Source organism: Mesoplodon mirus (assembly GCF_964341445.2).
Source record: "Mesoplodon mirus genome assembly, chromosome: 19".
Classification (NCBI taxonomy): domain Eukaryota; kingdom Metazoa; phylum Chordata; class Mammalia; order Artiodactyla; family Ziphiidae; genus Mesoplodon; species Mesoplodon mirus.
Window position 1 is genome coordinate 14,506,372 of NC_138995.1, and position 27,386 is coordinate 14,533,757.

Sequence of the window (27,386 nt, forward strand, 5' to 3'; positions counted from 1 at the left end):
GCTGGCGGCGGGGCGCGGGCGCAGCCTCCGGGTTGTATATAAAGGCAGCGTGGCGCGCGAGACCTGGCCGAGTGCGGGAGAGGAGCCGGCGCGCAGGGAGAGCGCAGTGCTGCCTGAGGTCTCCGAGCGGCTCGCCATGGCTGGGCCGCAACAGCAGCAACCCCCTTACCTGCACCTGGCCGAGCTGACGGCGTCCCAGTTCCTGGAGATCTGGAAGCACTTTGACGCAGACGGTCAGTAAAGCTCCCAACTTGTGTGCCCGCTTGCCCCCAGGGGACCTGCGGTGGAGGAAAGAGGGCAAGGAAGTTGCGGGCAGGGGTAAGATTGCCCCAGGGGGTGTTTTGGGTGCAGGGCCTGCTGAGGTCGGGGTCTCGAGTTTGGGAGACACCTGGCTGCCCTGATGACAACCGCCCGCAAGTTTTCTTCCCTGACAGAGCCGACAGAGCCCCACCGGCTTTTGCAGCCTCATTCTGGGCAAGTTGGGGCTTTCCCAGAGGGGAGGCCTGGGCTGGCAAGGCTCCCCATGACTCCCCCTGCCGTCTTATCTTCCCCGCCTTTCTCTTCAAGGTAACATCCTGCCTTCAGCTGCGGCAGCCACAGGTCTCAGACGCCCACTCATTTCTTCCCTCAAGTTCCCCTTTTGTTGAATACCAGGTTGGCCCCGTGGGGTCCTGGGGACTGGGGCAAACTGGGGGGTCCTGAAGGGACACTCTTGGCCTCCCCAGCCCGTCCGGTGGGAGGAGTGGAGAGGGCATCCAGGCAGTGAGCATCCCCTAGGTTTCCTCTGCCCACGTTCCATCCCTCACGGGCATTCAGGTCCCACTCACAGGGTGTGGTGGGAGGCAAGCTTGGGGTGCCAGCCTGACATGTTTCCTCATGGTGATAATCTTGGGTGCTTTGGGTGACTCCTTCCTTCTCTGGGTCGGGGGAGGCACAATCTTAAATGCCTCAGTGACCCACCCTCTGCTCTGTGTGGTCTTGACATTTACTCACCCAAAAATCGAGGGCTGGACTGAACGACCTTTGGAAGTTGGCACTAAGGACTGGGATTCCAAGGGTCTATGATGGCCTGACTCAGGCATAAAGGGAGCCCACCCCCACCCCGTTTTAGAGGCTTCTGATATCACTAGAGACTTTTTCTCCACCACTCCAAAAAATTAAGTGATCTGACTTCCTTCTCAGAGGTCCTGGCTGGGGTGGGCATCCGAAACGTTCTGGCACCTCGGACCACTGGCAGGGTGTTTATCCTGGGATTGAGAGCGAAGGGCATGGAAACCAGGGGGAGGATCAGGTGGAGACTCCCTCCATTCTTCTCCCACCCCTTCCTCACCTCGGCAGGGCGGGCATAAAGGTGGCTAAACAGAGGCCCTCAGCCCAGAGTGCTGTGGAGAGGCAGGGGTTAATGGGTATGATAACGAATGAAGTTTTGTTCCCTTGGAGCAAACTGAGAATCTGGGGGTGCAGAGGACTGGGCATGTGACACCTGGATTAGGACGGTGATCCGCCTATGAAGTACTAAAGGAGGTGGGTAGATTGTTGAATCTGTGAAATGGGGCTAAGGAGGGGTTGTATTTCCAGTCCCTGGCTGGTACCATAAAACTCCCTTGGGGGAAAGGGCTATAAAAAGATTGCAGCCTCTCTGTATTCTAGGTGACACGCGCACTCCCTAAGGCTTCTCCTGCCAGTTTATCTGCACCAGAGACTTGCATGATTCAAGGAAAGTTACCAAGGGCCAAGGTTATACCACAGGCCTCCTGCCAGATGAGTCAGCTATAAACAGAGGACTCCACAGTTCTATTCTCCCCCAGTTCTCACGGGGCCAACCAAGACTGCTCTTGATAATCATGCAAGTCCTCACATTTGTCTGAGACTTTGTACTTTTCAAAACACAATCACACCTTGAGTCCTGCACAGTGAGGCAGTGGGCAGACCATGATTCTCCTTGGGCAGATGAGGGAACAGACACAAAGTGTGACTTCTCTGAGGTCATGTAGCGAGGTGATGGCGGCACTGGTTCCTGGCCAGCGCTTAATTCCCCAACTCTGGTTTCTGGACACCTGCTTTCCCTCCTGATCCAGCCTCAGAGGTGATGGGCAGTCCCTTTAATACTAGAAAGGGGTCCTATGGCTGGAGCATAGCTAAGCTAGCATGAGGCCAAAGAGTCTTTTTTTTTTTTTTTTTTTGCGGTACGCGGGCCTCTTACTGTCGCGGCCTATCCCGTTGCGGGGCACAGGCTCCGGACGCGCAGGCTCAGCGGCCATGGCTCACGGGCCCAGCCTCTCCGCGGCACGTGGGATCCTCCCAGACCGGGGCACGAACCCGTGTCCCCTGCATCAGCAGGCAGACTCTCAACCACTGCGCCACCAGGGAAGCCTGCCAAAGAGTCTTTAAAGACCCCCAAAACCATCGTACCTCTGGTACAGTGTGAAAGGGGAGCTAGATTGCTTCTTGGTTCCTTGTCCCCCTTGGCATCCTATTGCCCTCTCTGGTCTCCACTTCAGGGAAGTCCCAAGGAGGGACCATGGACCTAACAGAGAAGGAAAGCAAAAAGGATTAGAATATCAGAGATGGCGCAGAAGGCGATTTAGGAAAATGAGGCTATAGCCGAATTGAAATTCGACTAAAGGACCCAGAATTAAGCTGTGGGTCACCTTGCTCTGGACCTTCCGTACCTGTCCCCTTCTGAACTCCCATGGCTGCCAGGGAGCTTCTCCCTCACTGCTGAGGTGCTCCCTGCCCTGGCTGGGCCTCCTCTTACTAACTCTGGCTTCTGTTTTTATCTTGGGGGTTTTACCCCGACTCTAAGAGTCCCCCTGCCGCTCACAGAGTGAAAGAGCTCCAGGAGGACTCTCCACGGCTCACCAGGTCCCCGGGGTGAGCTCTCTGGAGCCCAATTAGTCCCAGCTACCAAGGAGGGGGAGCACCGACCCACCCCACCCCTCCTGGACTCTAGTAAACAGAGACTAGGAGTCCGCAGAGAAGCTGGATTCCGAGGACAGTGGGGAAGAGGCAGGGAATCTGACCCTCCTAACTCAGCCCATTTCTAGTGAGGAGGAAGAGCCGTCATCCTGGTGACTTTGCCCAAAGAATTAGATTATCTTCAAAATTATCATCAGCCTTGCGGTGGAGAAAGGAAGGAGCAGGTGTCTGAAGAGGGGGAAACTGGGACTCAAAGAGGCAACGTTCTTTTCACAAGACACAGCAAAGTGAGAGGGTAGGGGGACCCAGGAATCCTCTCCTAGTCCCCCACACTCCTCCTCAGTGGTCAGCCAAGGTCATGCCCTTGGAAGCGTTCAGGTATCATCTCTCAAAAGCAGAGGAAGGGAAGACAGCAGCCGAGTGCACCCTATGAGCTAGGTTGGGGCTGGATCTCTTCCACATAACATCCCCATGCTCTGAGTGACCCTTACGTGCCCTACATGACTGAGTCCACCGTTCTGTTGTTTCCTGGTCACTTCTTGGTCAGAAACGTTCTCAGTGTGCAAGATCCAGGCTTCAGAGGGATGCCCAGCTCAGGGCTCACGCTGGCCTCTCTTTGTGGTTCTGACCACACGGCCGCCAGGCTCCTCCTCTGCTGACGATCAGTACAAGGGCCGTGGGGAGCCAAGTTCTGCCCTTGGCCTTTGCTACCCTTTGGAAGCAACTGCAAGCGTAGGGATATTTTCTCTCCCAGAGGCCAGCAGACATTCACAGGACAACGCAGGGAATCCCACTCACTCCAAGAATCAACCTACATGGATATACTTGTACATATACATAAAGTTATGTGAACAAGGGGGCCTAGTATCAAGTTCTTTGGGATACTGAAATTTTAAGAATGTGCTTCCCTAGGGAACAGAAAAATAAATCCTGCTAATCTCTACAGTGGAATATTATGCAACCAATGGGATTGAGATGGGGCTTTTGTACTGACATGGAAAAGTGTCCAAGATGTATTATGGAGATTTTTTTAAATTACGGCAGGACACTATTACAGTATGAGCCCATTTTTACTATTAATGAAACAAGTATGCTGGAAAATATTTGAAAGACAATAATAATAGTGGTTCTCTCTACAGAGTCGATGATGTAAAGTTAAAAGGTATTTTCTTTAACTTTATAAGTAAATTTCTGTAGTGTTTTACAAGAGCATGTGTTTCTTGTGTAATCAGCAAAACAATAAATATTCAAGAAGAAAATAATTTTATGGGCACCCCCCTCCCCCCAAAAGAAATACATATATATCTCCAGGTGTGGGAATCTGCCCAGAGTTTTCTAGGCCTTTGTCTGCCTCCAGATGGCCCTAGTGATGCCGGAGGCTCTCAAAGCCTTGCACAGGGACTGAGCCTTGTTCCATATGGGTGTGGCCCTGAGGACTCTGAAAATGAATGACAGGAAGGACCACCAAGAACTGAGGAAGGCCCTGTGCAGTCTGCCCTCCTCTCTCCTCCTACACCCAGTAGTAGCAGCGGAAGCATCCTCCAAACCCATCCCCCAATCGGGACACTGGCCAGACAGAGAGTGCTCAGGCAGGCCCTCAGTCACTGAGGAGCTTGTGTCCCTGGTAGGGGAAGCAGAAGAAAGCTGAACAACAGCGCCTCTCGGAGGTGGAGAGAGGCCTGGGCAGCTTGCACTGGAATTCTAAATGACAAAGTCTTTTGGAATACTGAAAAGAAGACCTCTATGTATAAAATAGATAACTAATGAGAACGTACTGTATAGCACAGGGAACTCTATGCAATGCTCTGTGGTGACCTAAATGGGAAGGAAATCTAAAAGAGAGGGGATATATGTATACATATAACTGATTCACTTTGCTACACAGCAGAAACTAACACAACAATAAAAATTAATAATAATAAAAGACCTGCCCCAAAAGGGTTACAGAATATCTGGTATATATTAAGCATTTACACAAATCCTACGGCTGTTACTATGCAATACAGCTGTGCTGTTCATAAGACAGTTACAGGATTTATAAAAATGATTGCTTCTTGGAGCATTAAAGGCAAAGGGGTCTGGTGCTGGGAGGGAGCCAAAGCTGTCTGAGGGCAGCTTTCTTTTAACCCTGTGGGCATTTCTCTGTGGGGTCCGTGTGTCCCGTTTAGGCCTGATGTCAGGATTTGGGGTTCTTTGGGAGCAGCCTCCTGCCCCACCTGGGGTAAGCCCTAGGAATAAGTCCCCCATCCCACCTCCGCTTTCACCCCCAAATTCCCCATTTGTTTTGCCAACAGTGCCCTTCGGTGTGGATGTCCGCGGCATGCCAGCTGCGGACATCATCCGTGAGGCCCTCATGCCCCATGGCCCAGCCAGCCGATGGGGGAGGCAGCTGTGTCTGAGAGCTGGGGCTCCCCAGGAAGGCAGCTGCGGGGACGTTTTCACAAACAGGGACACTTCAGCCTCGCCTTGCCTCGCGTGGGCGGCCACCAGCGATCCCGTGTCCCTGCCCTACTCGCCTTGTTTATTCCCCTTTGACTTCAGTGGTTTCACTACCTGAGCCCCTGAGGGAGGTTTCCAGGGCTGATGAGGCCCCTCAGGGGAATCCCTCCCAATACCCAGGGAGCCAGAATTAACAGAGCAGGCGGAGGCTCTTCAAGAACTGAGCCCTGGGCTTCCCTGGTGGCGCAGTGGTTGGGAGTCCGCCTGCCGATGCAGGGGACACGGGTTTGTGCCTCGGTCCGGAAAGATCCCACATGCCGCGGAGCGGCTGGGCCCGTGAGCCGTGGCCACTGAGCCTGCGCGTCCGGAGCCTGTGCTCCGCAACGGGAGAGGCCACAGCACTGAGAGGCCCGCGTACCGCAAAAAAAATTAAAAAAAAAAAAAAAAAGAACTGAGCCTCTCCAGCTCTGGACCTGGTGGCTGTCCTGGAGGATTGCATCAGATCCCGCCTTTGTCCCGCAGGTCCCAGCTGAGGCCTCTGGCTTAGGCCCTCTCCCCCTCCTCTCTGGCTCTCAGCTGCCTCACCTCCTCTCTCGCCCAATCTGCCCCATCCTTCTGGCCTCCTCCACACCGGGAACTGGCCCAGCATTAGGCTGCCAGATGTCCACAGGTTCGGGGGACCCAGCCCAGCTCCAGAGCCTCTGTTCCAGAAGCAGCTCTGCCCAGAAACACAGATTAAAAGTCAAGTGTCTAAACATTCATCCAGTAGCAGTTTGCACTGGGGTTTTCCCCCCAGGAGCCTCTGGGAGATGTGTGTGTGTGTGTGTGACAAAGAGAGAAACCAAAACAAGATAGAGATATGGACAGAGATTGTCCCTGGGGTGAACAGAAGGAAAACAGGCTGTTAGCTGTGGTTCAATTTCTTTCCTCTCAAACTCCTCTCGAACACGAGGTCGATAACACCCGTCTGTTTACCTGGTAGCGGCCTGAAGACCAGCTGGGGCAGGGAGGGGAGAGCTCTTTGTAAATGGTGAGCACCATGCAAAGTAATATTCATATTGGTGCAGAGCCTGAGGAAGTCAATTTCTTGCCGCAAAGGGTGGCGTTTGTCCCAGAGGAACTCAGGCTGGAGGGTAGAGGGTTATTGGTCCTTCCATACATTTGAACTCCGGACAGACAGCCAGGAGGCCTGGCTTCATGAACGCTTTCTTGTGCAGGTAACGAGGAGTCTAGAACTGCATAACGCCCCTCCTTGATTTCCTTAAACTCCGCAACACAGAATAATACAGATTGGTGAGCACCACGCCCTAGGCCCGTGCTTCTCGAACTTGAGCGCGCAGGAGACTGGTTCAAGCGCAGATTTCTGGGCCTCACTCCTAACAATTCTGATTCAGCTGGTCTGGGGTTGGTCCGAGAATTTGCATTTATAACAAGCTTGCAGGTGATACTGACACCGTCAGGGTGCAACCACTCTTTGAATAGTGCTAGTCTAGGCCCCTCTTGTCAAAAGAGGTGCCATCACTTGTCAAAATGAGACCCCGGTCTAACATCTCGGGCTTCACACCAGCCCCCCACCTCAACCTTGAATGTGAAGCCAAAGGTGCCGTCTCTCTAGGGAGAAGGTGCTCATGTTCAAAAGCAGTGGTTGTGCTTTGAAATGTTCCTGCTCCTATGTTGTTAAAATGCAGATTCTGGTCAGCAGGTCTGGGGTGGGGCCTGGGATTCTGCCTTTCTAACAAGCTCCCAGGTAATTCCAAAGTTCCTGGTCCACAGACCACACTTTGAATGACAAGCCCTCATACTCCAGACCCACCAAATTAAAATCTCCATTTTAACACGCTCCCCAGGTAATTCTTGCATACCTTAAAATTTGAGACAGGTCGCACTAAAGCAGTCCTTAATCCTTACTGCACATCAGAATCATCTGGCGAGCTCTGAAAACATGCCCACGAGACACCCTCACCCCATCAATTAAATCAGGAGCTCTGGGGGCAAGGCCCAGGCAGTGGTACACTTTGAAAAGCCTCCCAGGTGATTCTAATACATAGCCTGGGCTGAGAATCAGGACTCTGAGGCTGCAGTCATGCTGGAACTCTTTGGGCTGAAGGGTTTGCAGCCATGGACTGGTTCAGAAGACCTTAAGAGCACAGAGTGTAAAAATGATGCCTTCCATGTATGTGAGACTTTACATTTTCCAGAATGCTTTCACAGCCTTCTCTTGTATGGCTGTCACAATGGTTCTATGAAGTAAAAAAAGAAAAAAAAAAAGCATAAATAGTTATACCCATTTTAGAGATCAAGAAACTGAGGTTCAGAGAGATTGACTTGCTCGACATCGCATGGACAGTCACAGAGCTGGCGGTAGACTTATGACCCTTAATCGGGCTCCTCTTACCTGTTCAGCTCTCAGAAAATCTGTACGCACAAGTCTCAGTGAGAAACAAGCCTCTTTCCACTGTGAGGCACGGCATTCTTTGGTCAAGGTGTTCCAAGTGTCTGTGGTCAGATTAATTCCAAAGAAGTGTTGTCTCACTTCAAAATTTGGGGAAACTGAGGCACCATGGTGGTGAAGAATGGTAGCAAGCCCAGAATAAGGACGGATGCGGGGTCCCCGGCTCCTCCCATCCCCCTCCCTAATATTCACAGGTTGCGGTTTGATACGGGGAAGTCAGGAGGGATGGTTGCTATGGTAACCACATCCTTATCAATGCCCATCCACATGAGATGTGCGCGGTGGCCGGTCGCCCCACCCCCCTATAAGACGGGCATAGAAAAAGCACACCACTTGCCCAGCGCTGAAGTCCTCCCCGGAAGGAGGCAGGCCAGCCTCTCCTCTCCTCCCACCTCGTGTAACAGGTGCCTCCCGCGTGATGGTTAGGGGGTTGCTCTGAGGGAAGCCAAAGGAGCGAAGACCTTTTCCTCCAGTGCTGGAGGATGCCCCGGCTGGGCCCTGCAGCCCCTGCCTATCTAACCTCTGCTCACCCTCTCCCTTCAGCTGGTAGATTCCTGCTATTCTTCTCTGGCTGCCTCACCCCTGTAGACCGTTAAATGCTCTCGGGGAACAGGCCCATATCTAAACTTGACTATAGTTCCCACAACGTTGAACGGTTGTTCAGTTAAAAAAAAGAAAGGCTTGTGGAATTGAACAACATTTCTGTCCCTTTGCACAGAGAGAGGTGGTACTGTATTTCCCAGCATAGCAAGAGGGGTTTCTTCCCACAGGGGCACTGGCCCCCACTCCCTGCCTTTGCTAGTAGCTGGGGCTTCTCAGTGAGGCCTTCCCTGCCCACCCTGTCCAAGTAGCCCTCATAGATACTTCAGCCACCTCCTAATACACTCACAAAGCAGACTCATACTCACTGACTCAGGTGTCCACCCAGCCCTGGCCCGGGCCCAGCTCTGAGGCCTCTGGTACTTCGAACCCCAGCACATGCTCACAGTGTGAGCTCCACCCCTGCCCCCCACCCCCCGGCCCCTCCAACCCCAGCCCCTGCTCCTGGACCCAGAGCTGAGCTCAGCTTCCTGCCTGAGAAATGGAAGAATAGACAGATCACGGCAGGGAGCGGCCAGCGAGAGAAAGAAAACTCGTTCCTCCAACTCAGTGGCACTGTCAACTGGACCACTGCCTTTTTGTCTACAAAGCCCTTCCTCCCTCCCTCCCTCCCTCCCTCCTCACTCCCCCTGCTGCAGCTGTCCAGCTCTCCCAAGAAGCTTTCAGAACATCCTAGAAGAAAGATGACCACTCTAGCCTAGGGGAAAAAAGGGAACTCAAGTCTCATCTCTCCCCACCACGCGCCCCCACCCCGGCCTGCAATTACAATCATATCTTTTCCCTGCAGATAAAAATACTTAATTTATCTCACATGATTCCTCCATACACTATGTATTGTGGCATCTTCTCCACTAGAGAGCGCCACTAGGATTATTCATTCCTAATCTAAATTCTCAGGGGACACTAGTGGGGGAGGCTAGGAAGAACACACACCCCGACTCCCACATCACCCTCCAGCCTCCCAAAGCCCCCACCAAGGCCAGGCTAAATACTTCTTTTTTATTCTCTTTGTTTAGTTTGTAACTCCATTTGCCCTTGAAGCAAGCTACCATCTCCCTTTCCTGTTCAAGTTGAATATTCTCTATGGGAACCTTGCTCACTGCTTTAGATCAGATTTGGACCTTGACTTTTGGTCAGTGGTTTCCAAACCTTGCTATATACATGGAAATTACCTGGGGAGCTTTTTTAAAAATCACGATGTTTAGTTCATACCCCAAACCAATTACATCAGAATGTCTGGGGATGGGAGCCAGACATCCACATTTTTTTAAAGATTCTAGGAGATTCCCATTCACAGCAGTCTGGGGAGCACTGCCTTAGACCTGTCTGATTTCCCACCCACAAATGATTCCTCCCCATCACAGACAGACCAGGGAGCTTGGCCATGGACTCAGCTCGCCCTGGTCTCTAGGGCTTTTGGGTTCAGTGGTGAAAAACCTAAAGGACTTCTTACTACGTACGTGATCTTGCAAGTCAGGCCTTGACCTTGGGACCTGGTCCCGATAACGGCACTTTTCACCCAAATTCATTCCCGTTTTTTATACAAGTTCTGGTAACTGAACTCAAACAATAGTAACATTTACACTGCACCCGTAACGGACTGAGTGACAGGCTTTACATGCAAAAATCCCATTTAATTACCCATTTTGCAGATGACATGGGTTAAATAACTTTCCCAAAGCCATACAGCTCGTAAGTACAGCAGAACCAGGATTTGAATCTACCTGCACAGACCTCAGAGCCCCCTCTCTTCATTACTGTGGAGTGGGTTGCCTCCCATATGCTTGATCCCTGTGACCACCTCTCAGGTGCCCCCATCCCTGCTTTTCTCTTGCCACTCTTCCCTTCTGCATTAGTTTCCTGGAGCTGCCGTGACAAAGTACGACAAACTGGGTGGCTTAAAACAAGAGCAATGGATTCTCTTACAGTTTTGGAGGCTAGAGTCCAAAATCAAGGTGTTGGCAGGGTTGGTTCCAGGTTCTGAGGGGTAATGTGTTCCATGTCCCTCTCCTGGCCTCTGGTAGTTGCTAGCAATTCACAGTGCCCCTTAGCTTGGAGATGCATCACTCCAATCCCTGCCTCTGTCTTCATGTGGCCTTCTTCCTGGTGTGTCTTTGTGTCTTCACTTGGCCTTCTTATAAGGACACCAGTCATTGGATTTAGGGCCCACCCTAATCTAGTATGACCTCATCTTAACTAATTACATATGCAAAGACCCTATTTCCAAATAAGGTCACATCCTGAGCTCCAGAGGGACATGGATTCTGGGGGGACACTTTTTTTTTTATTAGAAAGTCTACTTTATTATTATTATTTTTTTGGCTGCACCGAGCGGCTTGTGGGATCTTAGTTCCCTGACCAGGGATTGAACCCGTGCCCCCTGCAGTGGAAGCACGGAGTCTGAACCGCTAGACCACAAGGGAAGTCCCTGGGGGACACTCTTCAACTCAGTACACCCTCCTACCCCAAAGACCCAAGTTCTGCCTCTGACCTCATTCACCCTACTGACCAGGGCTTGCCACCTGCTGACAAATCTCGAGGCTGATGACCTGTTGTCCCCTGTCAGATCTGCAGCTCCTGCTGCTTGCCCAGCTGGCTACGGACAGACAGCTCCCAGCTCCCTCTGCCAGCATGGCCCACACACTGGTCCCTCCCAGTCTCTGACTACTAAATGTATATCACAAAGGCAACACCGTTATTAATCTTGGATCTCTATGGTTGCAAATGGCCAGAGGGCAGGACCCACATCCCTAACAGTCCAGGGCTGGCCCAGACACCTGCTCGACCAGTGAGGAGAACAAGTTCTCAACAAAGCCCCCCATTTCCCCACCCCCATCCACCATAAGTTTTACTACTTAGCTCTGAGGTTCATTGCTTTTTTTCTTTGCTATTTTTGCAGGAAATGGGTATATTGAAGGTAAAGAGCTAGAAAACTTTTTCCAAGAACTGGAGAAGGCAAGAAAAGGCTCTGGCATGGTAAGCCCAGACCCCTCGCCCGTTGTTTGGAATTTTCTGTCATCCTGACCATGGCTTTGAGCATTGTCTGTCTTAGGTCATACATTCCATCAGCAGCCTGACATCTCTGGTCTTGACCCTCAGAGTTTTTCTTTTATCTGGAATGATTTTAAAAATTGAAATACTCCCTTAAAAGAGTACCTTACCTCACTATCTCTGGGTGTCTGGGATTGAGGGGTGTTCATGGGTACCGGGGGTTGATAAACTGCCCAAAACTGCAAAAGTTTGTGTCTGTGTCTGTGTGTATAAGAAGTATTTTTTCCTAGGGAAGAGTCCATAGCCTACCTAATATGCTCAGAGGGGTCATGACTCAAGACTGGATGCCTAGGGCTTCCCTGGTGGCGCAGTGGTTGAGAGTCTACCTGCCGATGCAGGGGACATGGGTTCGTGCCCCGGTCCGGGAAGATCCCACATGACGCGGAGCGGCTGGGCCCGTGAGCCATGGCCGCTGAGCCTGCGCGTCCGGAGCCTGTGCTCCGCAATGGGAGAGGCCACAACGGTGAGAGGCCCGCGTACCACAAAACAAACAAACAAACAAACAAAAGATTGGATGCCTAGAGGGTTTCAAGTGCCTTTATTCAAGACTGGAGTTTCTCAGCCTCGGCACTAAGGACATTTGAGGTAGACAACTCTTTGTCACGGGGGGCTGTCCATAGCATTGCAGGATGATTAGCAGCATCCCTGGCCTCTACCCATGAGATGCTAGCAGCACCCCTCCAACTTGTGACAATCAAAAATGTCTCCGGACATTGCTAAATGTCCCCTGCAGGGGATGCAGAATCGTCCCCACTAGAGAACCACTGTTCTAGACCAACCAAGGTTGGAATCTCAGCAAGGACCTAGAGGAAAGTGGAGGATTGCTCCAAACCAGCATCTGAGCCAGATCGTACTGGCTCATGTGTGCAGGTGTCAGACCACCCTTCATGGCCTGAAGTGACTGCAAATCCTGTCCCAGGCCCTTAAGGCAGGCACATTGTTTCCCCACATGCCAACCTGGCATGATTGACTTCACTAAAGCCTTTTGGGGCAACGTCTGAAATACTGAAAAGGTAAGGTGATTGGAGCTAGTCTGTTGTGATTCCCATGCCTGGTTCTCGAATATATGGAGTCAGACCAACTCCCTCCCCACCAGCTCCTGCGGGTCCTTTGGTCGGGGCGGGGGTGGTCTCTCTACTCTCCCCTGCTGCATGTCTGTTGGCCAATCCACTGCTTATTAGCAAGTCTTCATGGAGCGCTTTGGGAGATGAGTCACAAATCCACTGGTGAACACCTGGTTCAGAGCTCTTCAGAGCGCCCTGGTGAGGAAGATGTCCAAGTGATGGGCTTAAGTGATGGAGGTGATTCATGGGTTTGTTTATCAACAGTCCCCCGTCACCCCTCATTACTAGGATAGTGAAGCCCTGATCACAGAAAACACAGGCTTCACAACTGGTTCTGGGATCGTGGGGTAGATGGAGGAATGTGTTTTTACAAAGTGCTTCAAATCTGAAATCCTTCTCTTAGTCACTCCCTTCCTCAGATGGCATCAGGGGTGATTTTCAAGTCTGTCAACAACATTCTCAACTAACATCACCCCGGACTGGATCTCAGAGCAGCTGTTCTGTGGTAGAAAAAATATTGGCCTTGGAAACAAGAGTCATGAGTTCAAATTCTGGCGATACTAGCTGGTGACCTCAGGAGAAGTCACGTCATCTCAGCACCCGTTTGTGTGTAAAATGGACAGGCTACTAACATCATGGGGACTGTTGTGGAAAGCAAACAAAATGGCCACATTTGTGATAAGGGCCTAGGCTCATTCCAGGCACATTTGTAGATGTAACGCAATAAATATTGATAAACAAATACATATGGGCAAATTGAGACCAGTCCAAAAGGTAAAAAACAAAAGACTCTAAGAATTGGTAGAATTTTCCTTGGCCCAATCCTAGGAAACACACAACCCACTAGAAAGCCGTTAGAGAAGCGAAGAGGCTTCAGATGCCAAGATGATTCATCACTGATTAGGGATAAAGAAGAGCTCACTAATGCAAACACTTAACAAGCAGCACCCCAAGCGAAGAGAAACTCTGAGAACTTCAAGAGAACCTTAGACTTAAGTTAGGCGGTGATGGCCCAACAGAACTTTTGAAGTTCTTTGCCTTTTTAGTGGTCACATTCATCTAGTGGACTATTTAAATGACCTCTCAACTATATAGACTTTCCCATCACATTCTTCCTAGCCTAAAATCAGAGTGAAAAGCATTGTAGAATTTCCAGTTAGTCTTTAAAGAAGAAAATGAGCGATCACCTTTGCTCTGGTGGAGTGTCTAGAACTTATTGGGGGCCCCCACAATAGGTTGGGCTTATTAGAAGCTGCCTCAATGAAATGTTGGGGCCTGAGTTCTCACATCTGAGTGATGGAAATAAGTCCTCACCCTTCTGATAGACTTATGGTTTAATCCATCTCAAATCCATCTTATGGTTTAATCCATCTCAAAGGCAGACGGGCATGTTTACTTATGTGGTACAGAGCACATCCATATGTTCTGTTTCCCTTTGAAAATAATGTGATTGAGCCTCAAAGAAGAGAACACTTAGGGCTTCCCTGGTGGCGCAGTGGTTGAGTCGCCTGCCAATGCAGGAGACACGGGTCTGAGCCCTGGTCCAGGAGGATCCCACATGCTGTGGAGCAACTAAGCCCATGCGCCACAGGTACTGAGCCTGCACTCTAGAGCGCACGAGCCACAACTACTGAGCCCACGTGCCACAACTATTGAAGGCCGTGCTCCTGGGGCCCGTGCTCCGCAGCAGGAGAGGCCACTGCAATGGGAGGCCCATGCACCGCGGCAAAGAGTGGCCCCCGCTCGCTGCAACTGGAGAGGGCTTCCGCGCAGCAACGAAGACCCAACGCAGACAGAAATAAATAAATTAATAAATAAATAATAAATTTAAAAAAAGAGAGAGAACACAGATTTGGAGGAACCCTAAAAACGGAAAGGGTGCAGCCCTGATTACTCAGAGCATTGGTTCAACCTGGTTCCATGCCTGCCTATTTGGGGTGCAGAATGATTCCCCACCATTGCTGCACCAAGAGGGTGAGAGATCCATGGTTCGCAGGGGACCCAGCAGCAAAATCAGCACCCTTTGTCTTTCTGCAGGTGTCCAAGAGTGACAACTTTGGGGAGAAGATGAAGGAATTCATGCAGAAGTATGACAAGAACGCAGATGGGAAAATCGAGATGGCAGAGGTGAGTCCTAGTATCCTGCTAAGAGCTACACGGGAAGGGCCGTCGGTTGCCTGTGCCTCTCCCATGCACAAGAGTCCTTCTAGGGATCCGAGTGAGGTGGTGGTCTTGAAGCCCCGCCTCCCCTCCCCCCCCCACCCGCAGCACTTAGGCTGGTCAAAGAGAACAGATGGAGCTTTTCCTTTGACTCAAAAGGAACGAGGAAGCAACAAACATTGGCCCTAAGAAAGGGATGAAGACTTTTAATGCTCTCAGGGTCCAACGGGTACTATAAATGTGTGGTGAGCTCAGTTTAAGACAGAAGAGAGGGTGAAGTTTGCAGAACAGGAGTTTGCCTGTGACTCAAGCATGCTGGGAGCAAAGAGGGGAAGGCCATTGGGGGGAAGGGGGGCAGCCAACAGTGTTTGCGGCACAAGAGTACTTGCAGTTTTTTAAAAATCGGATTTGTTGTGGTATAATTTACATATAATAAGCAGTATTGATTTGAAGTGTAAAATTCCATGAGTTTAGACAGTTGTATACAGCCATGTAATCACCACCACAATCAAAATACGGCATCTCCATCACCCCCAAAATGTTCCTCTGTCTGGTCAGGCCATCCTGCACTAGCAGCCACCAATCTCAGATTAGTTTGCATTTTCTAGAATTATATATATGGAATCATCTATTAAGTATTCTTTTGAGTCTGGATACTTGGTGTTTTAAAGTGGCACCACTTTCTGTCCCTCCAGCTGCTCATACCCAAAGGTTTGGGGGTGACCCAGAAGCGCTTCTCAGAACATCCTTCCCCTTTGAAGGGCTGCCAGCCCCTGTTCTCAAGGAAGGAAGCAAAATGGAGCAAAATGTGACTCCCATGCTGCCTTGCCACTGGCTGTTTTCCATCCTACCAGCAGGAAAGTCTGTTTGCTTCCTGGCAGGGCTCTCCATAATGTTACTGTTGCTCTCTGATCCCCACAGCTGGCGCAGATCTTACCGACCGAGGAGAACTTCCTTCTGTGCTTCAGGCAGCATGTGGGCTCCAGCACCGAGTTTATGGAGGTGAGACCAAGGCGCTGCCTTCTCTCTTGCACATCGGGGCCTGCCTTTCTCTCGTGTTCAGAGCCAGGCCTACCCAATGCCTGGGAATGGTCCCTGGAAGACACTAAACCCCTTTTGAGTAGCTCAACTACTCAAAATGTGATCCATGGACCAGGAGCATCCATGTCACCACCACCTGGGTGCTTGTTAGAAATGCAGAGTCCCTGACCCACTGAATCAAAATCTACATTTTAGCAAGATCCCCAGGTGACGTGTGTGCACGTTAAAGTGTGGGGAATAAGGTGAGAGGTAAGCTTGGGTAAAGTACCTTTGGAAAATAATGTGTACACACCACTTCCCATTTGGGTATTTGCCATAGATATTTGCATATTACAAGCTCTGAGAAATCCTGCAGTAAAGAGACCTATTTCACTTGGTTTGCCTCCAGAATCTTTCATATTTTCTTCTCACTCAATAGCATTAGTGTTCCTGGAATTCAGAGTTCCAAGGAGCATTCTTGAGAAGGATGGATTTAGGTACCATTCTAAAACTGAAAAAGCCCAGTAAGAATTCCAGTTTCCAGTATCTTCCAGGTTTGGTCTTTGACTGTGGTCTGGGCTTCACTGTCCCATCTTTAAAATGGATGTTGCCATCTTTGCAGTAGCAATTCTTTGAGATCCTCATGGGAAATAGGACATCCAAACTCAAGTGCCTTTTGAGTAATATGCAATTGATAGATTGAACCATGTGAAATTGCTCATATTTAACCATTCTTTATTTACAAAAATTGGAAATTCCATACAGTTTAACCAAATATATTACTAATCCTGATGTCCAGCAAACTACCAGTTATTTTTTGCTATTTTTCTGGGGCTCTGCACCCTAGCCATTCAATGTATGTGTCCCTCAAGGTGAAATTCAACCCATACCCCCCCACACACACAACACATACACACAGTGCCTGCTGTGATAAATAATGACTAGCCTTCAACACAACTCCAGTCGCCATTTGTCATGTTAAATCCATTTCTAGCCACCGGTAATCCCCTGTCCCTGATTCACTGCTTAAAAATGACTGGAGAGCTAGTCCAGAAACACACATGGCAGTGAGTTCCCCACACAGATAGAAAGTCAGTTAGAAATAATGGATTCTTAGGGCAGAAGATTCATTTTTTTAAGTGGTAGCTTGCCTAAGCATCAGATATGGATTTAATATTATTGTGCTTTAAAGGATTTTCTCCAGTTTTTTCACGATGGCAAAATTCCATAAGCTGGTCATTGACATGCTGGATTCTGTTCTTAGTCCCCCCCTTGCCTGTCTAGGAGGAAAAGTCCGCATATACATAGCACTTGTCAGGGTGCTGCTTTTGTGTCAGTTTTTCTGTCTGTAGAAAAGGGAGCGTTTATACTTGATTACTCCTTTCCTGATAGGGAGGCGGCCAGAGATTGGCCTCCCTTCCACCTATGATCAGGAAAATGGGAATGACAGCTTGCAGGGGACAGAGATGCTTAAAGAGGAGGGGAAGGAAACCCTCTCTCTCTAAATCATCAGTGGTTTCTCTCTGTGTAGTTGACATGGTTCCATATTTTACCTGCCTTTATCCTTTAAGCCCCAGCATAACTACTGAGCCAACGCCACCCCCCTCCCCAGGTTTCCTGGGACCCCATCATCCTACAGGACCATCCCCTCCTGGGGTTGTCCATTCGTTCCATCTTTATCAGCTGGAAACATGAAATGGCCCCTCTGTTGCCCTGAAAGGTTTTGTGCTGTCAGATGCTTCCATCCCACTGCCCATCACAACATTTTAATTTCTAACGTTAGTGACACCTCAGGATTTCTTTGAGATTTCACAAAGCCCAGGTATCTTGAACTCTTTTCCTTGAATGGGAAGAGAATAATGACCATACTTTGTGATGGTTGAACACAAAGTACTGGATGGGAAGAGAAGTCCAGCATGAGAGCGTAGAGCTGGGGGTGGATCCAAGGAGGGAAGGAGGGAGGGAGGGAGGGAGGGAGGTCAGACCTGCTAGGATGATCTCACTCTGAAAGCAGCTGGCTGCTTTGCTTTCTGGGAGGACTGGGGTCCCTTCAGGTTAACCTCCCCTGAGGCAATTTAGGGGGTGTCTGCCTTTTTCTCCCAGTCAAGACTCAACCTAGATGAGCTAAATTCCAATACACTAAAGGCATGCAGGTGGTTGGTGAAGTCATATTTGAAAATCTGCACATATTTCTTTGTGCTTACTCAAGGGCAGGCTTTTGGAGCATGGGAAGGAATATTTTGATGGAGCCGGGCATTTTCTTTCCCCAAAGAAAGAACTCTCCCCTAATCAAAAATCATTTACCCAAGTTGTATGTAGAATAAATCTACCTTTTTATTGGGACTTGCTCATATCTCATAACTTTTTAAAAAATCAGATCAAATTTTTTGAGCCACTACTATCCATGAGAATTACACAGCCTAGTTTGCTGGTATGGAAGAAAGATCCTAAAATCTCTATACTTTCTCACACTCCTCACAATAAAAGGGGGACATGCCATCAACAGACGAATGTGTGGTACATATATATAATGAAATATTACTCAGCCATAAAAGAGGAATGAAATAAGGCCATTTGCAGCTACATGGATGGAGCTAGAGATTATCATACTAAGAGAAGTAAGTCAGAAAGAGAAAGACAAATACCATATGATATCACTGATATGTGGAATCTAAAATATGACACAAATGAACTTATCTACGAAATAGAAATGGATTCACAGATATAGAGAACAGACTTGTGGCTGCCAAGGGGGAGGTGGGGTGGGGGAAGGATGGACTGGGAGTTTGGGACTAGCAGATGCAAACTATTATATATAGAATGGATAAACAACAAGGTCCTGCTGTATAGCACAGGGAACTATATTCAATATCCTGTGATAAACCATAATGGAAAATATATATATATATATGCGTGCATGCGTGTGTGTGTGTGTGTGTGTGTGTGTGTATTTCTGAATCGCTTTGCTGTATACCAGAAACTAAAACAACATTGTAAATCAACCACAATAAAAAAATTTTTTTAAGTGGGGGACATGATGTGGAGAAGTTGAGGAGACAGGAGTTCAAATTTGGGAAAAGAATTAGCACCTGCTGACTCTCAGAAAATCAAGTGTTGCTGGTGTCTAGCTGTGCTGTTTGGAGCTGAGGGAGAAGGGAATAAAAATCAAGAAAACTTGGAAGAAAATCTAAGAACTGTGATCAGGCACCAAAATAGACCAAAGATTAGGGAAACAGGGTTCTCTGGGCCTTTTGTCACAGATACACCCACTCTCACCCCCCACCATGGTATTCCCTCCTCCCCACAAGATAGATTGGGTTAAATACTGGGGTTTCAGGACAGTTGCATTCAGGACCAGATTTTTTCAGGACCATTGTATGAGTTAACTATCGCTGTGTGACAAATTACCCCCCAAAATTTACCAGCCTAAGGCAACAAACATTTATTATCTCTCAGTTTCTGTGGTTGGAAATTTGGTAACAGCTCAGCCAAGTGGCTCTGGTTCAGAGTCAAGATGTCAGCTGGGCTGGAGTCATCTGAAGGCTTGACTGGAGCTGGAAGATGCACTTCCAAGATGGTACACTCACGTGGCTGTTGGCAAGGGGCCTCAGTTCCTCACTACATGAGCCTTTCTATAGGGCTGCTTGAGTGTCCTTAATGACGTGGCATCTGGCTTCCTCCAGAGTGAGTGATCAAAGAGAACAAGAAGGAAGCCTCAATGTCTTTATGACCTAGGTTTGGAAGCCACACACTGCCATATCTGCCGTGTTCTATTCATTAGAAGTGAGTCACTAAGTTCAGTCCACATTCAAGGAGAGGGAAACTAGGGAGGTGAAGAATTGGTGGACATTTTAAAACCATTCCAACTGTTTTTCCTTGTTTCTCCTGTGTGATGTCTGCTCCTGCTCAGATGGCCAGAACAGAGAGGAAGGAGGTGGTCAGACCCGTATCACCTGCTGAAGCTCTGCTTCTCTTTGATGCCCCAGATGCTGTGGTCAGCAGGCAGTTCTCTGGTCCCTCACAGGGACCCAATGCATGTACTGAATAACTGGGACTCGGATCGGAGCCCAGAACCAGTATGGAACAAGATCCAGTGATGGACCGATTGTCTAGGCCTAGATCACATGCCTACCTCTGGAGATGGGGCAGCCCCTCTTGAACCGTGTGGACTGAGCATGAGAGAGGGGTGGTTTCCTAAAAAAAAAGGGGGGGCGATGCTTTTTATCAGAAAGGTGGGGGAGTGGCCTTGGGATAGTCTAAACACACTGATTACACTACCAATTCTGCTCCACCTTCAGACTTCAGGGCTGCCACATGCATCAAGGTGGACGGGTAGAGGACACAGTACAATAAGTAACCAAAGCCTGCTTCTGCCCTTCCAGGGGGTTCCTGCCCTTGCTCCCAACTCCCACGCAGAGAATGAGAAGCTTCCAGAACAGTAAAAGGACACCCAATACACCCACAGCAAAAATGGGATCCAACAGATCATAGTGCTAGTCCTGGTAAAAAAATCTGCCTGGTTAACACCTTAGAAAGCCATAACCCTGCTTACAAGAGGATCCCGAAGCCAGTTACAGTAAGGAGACCTTGTCCCAGCAGGGTTTTTTTCTTCTCTATGTGACCTTGGCCAAGACACTTTCCCTTATTTCTTCATCTGCGACATGGAAGGGACTGGTCTAGACCATCTGCATGTCCCCAACTCACTGTAATATTCTTGAATATCACGACCCGGCCTGGCCCGTTAAAGGAAGATGGAGGGAAGCTTCTAGGTGTGGGTAAATCTTTGTGAATAGGTTGACATTCCCATTGCAGGCCTGGCGGAAGTATGACACAGACAGAAGCGGCTACATCGAAGCCAACGAGCTCAAGGTAAGATGAGCCTCGGAGAGGGCATGGAGGGCGCAGAGAATGGGCCTGAGACCGAAGTGGTGGTGGGTTGAAGGAACCTGGGGAGGGAGGAGAGGGTGGGTGAGGAATTTGGGTGTGTGGTCTGCTGTGGGATACTCAGGCCCGGCTCTGAATGGTTGGACATGTTCAGCCATGTGAAATCAGCAACACAGAGCTGTAGGAGTTCAACCAGTTCACATTCCTCTGCACGTCAGTGCCCAGGACAGGTATCCTCAAGGCATTCCAGCAGTTTGGCCTTCTCGCTTGCACGTCTACCCCTAAATTCCTCTGGACCCAAGGAGCCCCAGGCACTGCTTAGCGTGTGTCCTGGGCTCTCTGAGGAGCCAGAGCCAGTTTCTACTGCCTGGCCTATGGGGTGAGGTTACATCCAGCAGCTCCCTCCCCCTTCAGGGTTACTCCACAAGCACTAAGGGCTGAGGGAATTGTGAGGGCTGCAAGCTATGCAGATGACGGGCCCCGGAAAGCAGTGTTGAGTGACTGTCTGAAGGAACAGGTGAGTGAGTCAGGGACAGACAGCCTGAACTGGGAGCTCTGAAGAGGACTTTGGTATTCCAGGGATTCCTGTCTGACCTGCTGAAGAAGGCGAACCGACCATATGATGAACCTAAGCTCCAAGAGTACACCCAAACCATAGTGAGTGGCTGAAAGTATCCCTCCTCCCCAGGGGTGCAGGACATGGGCCCCAAATCAGTGGGATTTGGGGGTTTGTGGGGTCGTTAGTTGGCTGATTCTTCAGGTCCAGAAGAAGTGACTCCCAGTGGCAGCCAGCAAGAGGGATGCTAGTTCATGGGCCCAGCACCCTCTCTCTTGAGGTCCCCACTCAGCCAAATGCTCCTGGGACAGTGTAAGACTGGAGCATGTTTCCATGGCAGCCTCCACAGCTCCAGGGGAGGATAAACTTGGAGAGCGTGGGCCTGTGGTGCTGGTCTGCTGTCTTCTGCGGCCCTGTCCCTGAGAAAGGGGGAGGGGAGCCATGGCCAAGCCCCTGCTGTCTCCCCAGTGACTGATTCAGCCCATGCTGGTCCCTGCCACCAGGTGACCTCAGAGGACGCATGAGCATACTCCCCCATCCTCCTTCCTCTCCAGTACAGGGGATGGCAGGCCAAGGTCCCACATGAGAGAAAGTCAAAGCAAATAACCCAGGCACCACTTTCTGTCCCCAACAGCTACGGATGTTTGACTTGAACGGGGACGGCAAACTGGGCCTCTCGGAGATGTCCCTGTAAGTGCCTGCCCTCACTCACCCCAGCATCACTTTTCACAAGATCCCTGCAGATCATCCCTGTGCTACCGTCCCTATTGCCAAGATCAATCCGTGGAGAAGGTGACAGGTCAGGTGCCCTGAGGCACAAATCAAAGTTAGATCAAATCATGATCATCATCACCTCAATGTCCATCTCCCTCTTTTTAGAACTCTCCACTGACACCTGATTATTACGTGCTCAGAGCTCGTTTCCATAACTACAGATGCTCCTTCTGCATCCCCTCCCCCCAGGTCCGGGTTGTTCTTGCTTCTGCGCTGTCTCCTAATCGCTGCTCTAACATTCTCTTTCCAGACTCTTGCCTGTACAGGAAAACTTCCTGCTTAAATTTCAGGTAAAATAGCCTCTTTGCTTTTCTTCAATTCCTCCCTTCCCCTCATCCCTCTGAGCTCACCCTTCCTCAGCACGCACACACACACACACATACACACACACACACACACACACACTCTGCAGGGCTTTGGCTTCTGTCTTTAATACCTTGGGCCTTCCAGGGCATGAAGCTGACCTCGGAGGAGTTCAACGCAATCTTCACATTTTACGACAAGGTAAGACAGAGGACGGTGTGGATTGAAAAGCAGGAGGCCCGTTCCAGCCCCCCCTCCCCCCCCACCCCACCAGAATGGCTCGCCTTGGTCCTTGGGCGTAAACAAGCTGTCGGAGCAGCAATCTGAGCCATGCAGTTTCTTCCTGTCCCTTTGGATTCCCTGCAGCATCTTCTGCTATGTGAGAAGATAAATGTCCTTCAGTGTGTGGCCTGTGGGACCCAAGGTTTTGGTTCCTTAAAAGTACAGGAGAGAATAGCTCATGGAAGAGGGTTATGCCTGGAACTAGGATGCGATTACATTGTTGGTACCCAAAGAGAGGAGGTGCTCAGTACTGCTCCCCTGGTGCCAGGTCATAATCTTGCTGTCTTCCTAGGAAGTGGGGAGTGAGAGGCCCTCCGTACCAATGTCGCCCCTCCCTCAGCTGCCCCTGTGTGGGTGACTCCAGTGGTTTTCCTTAGCACTGTAGGCTTGGGGGTAAACTTTAAATAGCCTGTGTTCATCCTGACATCTTATTGTGGGATTCGACACCCAGGGAGTTAGCGAAATGCTTCTTGAACCTCACTTACAATGTCAGTGCAAATGAAAAACACCAGAAGGGAAGGTTACCAACAGTTTGCCCTGGACCTTCCCGTTCCTGCAGTGACTGGTAAAGTCAGAAGTGACACGTTATTTGGGCACCTCTTTTGCTCAGAGTTAAGACCATGAGCAAAGCTAGACTCTGGCCGGGGGTCGTGGGGCCTGAGTTCTGAGGCTCCGTGCTGACACTCCGCTCCCCGCCAGGATGGAAGCGGCTACATTGATGAGAATGAGCTGGACGCCCTCCTGAAGGATTTGTATGAGAAAAACAAGAAGGTGAGCGGCTGAGCCCGGAGGTGGGGTGCTGTCCTGGAGGTGGGATGGGGTCGGGAAGGAAGGCCGAGGAGTGTGTTTTGCTTCTCTTTGATCACCCCCTAACAAGGCAACGGCAGTTTTTTGGTTTGGTTTTTTTCTGGTTGAATTGATAGGTTGTTTGTTTTGTTTTGTTTTTTGCGGTACGCGGGCCTCTCACTGTTGTGGCCTCTCCCGTTGCGGAGCACAGGCTCCAGACGCGCAGGCCCAGCGGCCATGGCTCACAGGCCCAGCCGCTGCACGGCATGTGGGATCCTCCCGGACCGGGGCACGAACCCGTGTCCCCTGCATCAGCAGGCGGACTCTCAACCACTGTGCCACCAGGAAAGCCCTTTTTTTTTTTTTAATACACATAAAAAAGTTTGCCATCTTAACCATTTTTAAGTACAGTTCAGTGGCATTAACTACATTCAAAATGTGTGCAACTGGCACCACCATCCAGCACTTGTTCATCTTCCCAGAATGAAACTCCGTAGCCATTAAACAATAACTCCCCCTTGCTGCCTGCCCCGGGCCACTGGCACTCATCATTCTACTTCCTCTGTGCATCTCACTGCTCTAGATACTTCATGTAAGTGAGATCACACAGTATTTGTCTTTCTGTGTGTGGCTTATTTCACTCAGCGTAACATCTTCAAGGTTCATCCGTGTTGTAGCACATGTCGGAAATTCCTTCCTTTTTAAGGCTCAGTAACATTCCATGGTGTGTCTATCCCACATTTTATCTGTCCATTCACAGGCAGACACTTGGGTTTCTTCTACCTGCTGGCTGATGTAAATAATGCAGCTATGAGGCCATGGCAGTTTTGATGTGGCCCAGTTCTTGGAAGTGCCAGCCACATGGCGAACAAAAAAGACTTCTTTACAGGAACCGGGAGATGAGTCTTGACAGCATTTTCCTCCACCTCCTGCAAAATGTCTTTCTCTGAGAAAACGGTTTTGCTGCTTTCTTTAATTAGATGAGGAACGCTCTATAATTCCTTGCGTTGTCTAACTGCCTGGGCGGTCAGGCTAGAGCTAAATATAATGCTCAATTTCAGGGCAAAAAATTCATCACAGCCTGAGTCTGTCTCCCTTTCCAACTGCCTTCCGACTTCTTTATCCTGAATATCATCCTTCATTTCTTTCACCCTAAATTTATTTTTTTGCTTTACACTACCTACAATTGCTTTTTGAAAGAGGCAGAAAACAAATTATAAGCAAATACTTCCTAGGAAGAAAGGAAGTACTCACCAAGTGTTTGAACTCGGCAGACTTTTTCCTGGCACCAAACTCTAGGAGAAAATTATTTGTGCATCCTTATGTGTCCAAGGAATGTTGCTCATCGTAATGGAAAATATCTTTAACTGTAATTGTATTAATGAGGCATGATTATTCTCCATATGACCCTGCTTTATGCCTGAGGCTGATAGGCCTTGAAGGCAGGCATTAAATCTTGGGAGAGACCCGAATTTCCTGATCATCATCTAACTAGGCTCTTTCTTGATTACCACAAAAGACAACTCATATGGCTACACAGCTTGACTCGAGATGTGGAAACAAAAAAGAGTCAGGTGTTGGGGCTAGGAAACAACTCTGAAGGTTAGAGAACAAGGATATTAATAAAATTATTTACCCGGGAGCCTTCCACCTGTACTAAGCTCCAGATTTAGCACATGGGGATTGAGTGAATGAATCAGTAGAGAGAGCTGCATGCTTGTAAATAACAGCCCCTGAGTTGGGAGGGGAATGGCCATTTTTAGGTAAGCCCACATGGCAGATGCATATGCCTTTTTAAAAAAAATTATTTATTATTTATTTTTGGCTGTGTTGGGTCTTCGCTGCTGCATGCAGGCTTTCTCTAGTTGCGGCGAGCGGGGCCTACTCTTCATTGCCGTGCGCAGGCTTCTCATTGCGATGGCTTCTCTTGCTGCAGAGCACAGGATCTAGGCGCGCGGGCTTCAGTAGTTGTGGCACGCGGGTTCAGTAGTTGTGGCGCGCAGGCTCTAGAGCGCAGGCTCAGTAGTTGTAGCACACGGGCTTCGTTGCTCCGTGGCATGTGGGATCTTCCCGGACCAGGGCTCAAACCCGTGTCCCCTGCATTGGCAGGCGGATTCTTTACCACTGCGCCACCAGGGAAGTCCGCATATGCCATTTTGATGGTGCCTGCACGGCCGGTGATTTGGTTTCTGAGCAGATTAATGTCTGAGGCTCCTGTGGGACAGGATGATGGGCTCAAACTTTGACATTTCCTAGCAGTCCTAAGACAGTTGCAACTTGCTGAAGCCATCCTCAGCTTCAAGCAATACTTCTAGACACAGAAAGTAAGCAGCCCCCCCTGTCCATTCTGCTAAAACTCTTGATGCCACACTAAACTGGAGGGTTTTGTCAAGCTCAGGCTTGATATATGGGGTCACTTCCTTAGCTCCTAATTGAGTGGTAGGTTGCTCAGGCACACCCTGGTGTTATGGACTAGGTGACATTTTTTCCAGAAACTTCACAACTTTAGTGAAGATGCCCCTCAAAGCTAGAGATGCTTGCAAAGTGCCTTGGGGCTGGGTGGTGGCACAAACCCAGGAATCTAACGTGAGGGGATGTCACCAAACGATGCAATGAAAGACTGACCTTGGAGCACTGAGGACAGGTGAGCCAAGTAAAGAATTACGCAGGGGACTAAGACTCTTTATGGCTGTAGAGTCGGTCCCATCCTTTAGCCAATACCTTAGTCTTTACACCTCAATTTTCTCATTAGCTGAATGGAGATAATGACCCATCAGCCTAGAAGGGGAACTATTTAAAAAAAAAAAAAAAAAAAAAGATCTGCCGACATGTTCAATACAAAAGGAGGAGGAGGAGGAAGAGGAAGGAGGGAGGGAAAGAAAAAGGCAGTTGTTTAGTGATTTTCCAATGTTGATGATGACTTTGCTCTATTTCAGAACTTTCGGCTATTTCCATCCAAAGCAACACAAGGCATGTGGGCTGTTGGTGTTCTGTCAATGTTGGCCTCCATTTTATATGAGACTCTGGGCATATGTTTGTGGGTCACCTGGCTTAGTGCCCCTCAAGGCCACAAGGAGCCAGTGAACAAGCAGTAGGCTGGTAGGCTTGCTGCTGGAGGAGAAAGGAGTTAGAATCCCTTGTTTCACTGGGTGAGGCTTTTAGGGAAGCATGATCCAAGGGGCCTGAAGACAAAACCAGGGAGTTCTCCTGGCATTCTCCTCCTCACCAGCAGATTGAGTAAATGGAGGCTCACTGAGGTAGAGGAATTTAGAGAAGCTATGCGTATAGATAACGACTGTCATCAACAGCTACTGTTTGGAGTGCATGCTGTGTGTCAGGTACTGTGCTAAGTATTGTTTACATTCATTTCCTCATGTAATCATCATAACACCTCAATGAGGCAGGCTCATTACTGTACCCATTTTACAGATGAGGCAGCTGAGACTCAGAAAAGGTTGAATACTTTCCCCAAAGCAATGCAGCCAGTCAGTGAAAGGGAGAGTGTTTTTCATCCAGGGCTTTCTGACTCCCAAGGCCCATGTGCCTCTAAGCTACTTGCACTGAGATGGGATAAGGGAAAGGTTCTGGCTGAATGCACAGCTGGGCCGTGTAGGTGGGGCCGTCCTCTGAGCCTCTTACCCTCTCCCTCTCTGTCTCCTAGGAAATGAACATCCAACAGCTCACCAGCTACAAAAAGAGCATCATGTCCTTGGCCGAGGCGGGGAAGCTCTACCGCAAGGACCTGGAGATTGTCCTCTGCAGTGAGCCCCCCATGTAAAAGGGGGGATGGGGGCTGCTTCTCCACCTCCCCCCAAACCTGCCCCTGCTGCCCTGCCACTTCCACCCAGACCCGGAGATCCTGAGCATCCCTCCCGCTGCCCCTGCCATCTGCACACACACCAGCCTGCAGAGCAGGAAAGAAGAGATGGAGAAGGGGCTGCTGATGGGCCCCCTGGAGCCCCCTCCAACCCAACCCTGGCTGACCAGTCACAGCGCTCTGCATGCAGAGGGGCACCAACCGCATAGAAGGTGGGCGGGGGCACAGGTGGGGAGTCCCTCGTTCTCTTCGCTGTGATGCATGAGCTCATTCGCTGTA

At 49.7% G+C, this 27,386-nt stretch overlaps 1 protein-coding gene across 3 annotated transcripts; it reads left to right on the forward strand.

Moving 5' to 3' along the window:
* On the forward strand, positions 1–27,386 carry CALB2 (calbindin 2). Of its 3 annotated transcripts, none has more exons than XM_082606754.1 (11): positions 1–233; positions 11,310–11,386; positions 14,563–14,652; positions 15,607–15,687; positions 20,518–20,574; positions 21,169–21,246; positions 21,780–21,835; positions 22,170–22,209; positions 22,370–22,423; positions 23,204–23,275; positions 26,952–27,386. In XM_082606754.1, the coding sequence occupies exons 1-11, from the start codon at positions 137–139 to the stop codon at positions 27,066–27,068; spliced, it is 819 nt and encodes a 272-aa protein (XP_082462880.1). In that variant the 5' UTR covers positions 1–136; the 3' UTR covers positions 27,069–27,386. The 3 variants fall into 3 exon arrangements, with proteins under 3 accessions (XP_082462880.1, XP_082462881.1, XP_082462882.1); XM_082606755.1 differs by having other exon boundaries at positions 26,955–27,386; XM_082606756.1 differs by lacking the exon at positions 14,563–14,652.

What these genes read in the sequence shown, in the direction of transcription:
- CALB2 (XM_082606754.1), top strand. Translation starts at nt 137, where the DNA reads ATGGCTGGGCCGCAACAGCAGCAACCCCCTTACCTGCACCTGGCCGAG. An exon ending in CAAGAAAAGGCTCTGGCATG is followed by an intron (nt 11,387 to 14,562) that starts GTAAGCCCAGAC and finishes GTCTTTCTGCAG; the next exon opens with GTGTCCAAGAGTGACAACTT. An exon ending in CCAGCACCGAGTTTATGGAG is followed by an intron (nt 15,688 to 20,517) that starts GTGAGACCAAGG and finishes TTCCCATTGCAG; the next exon opens with GCCTGGCGGAAGTATGACAC.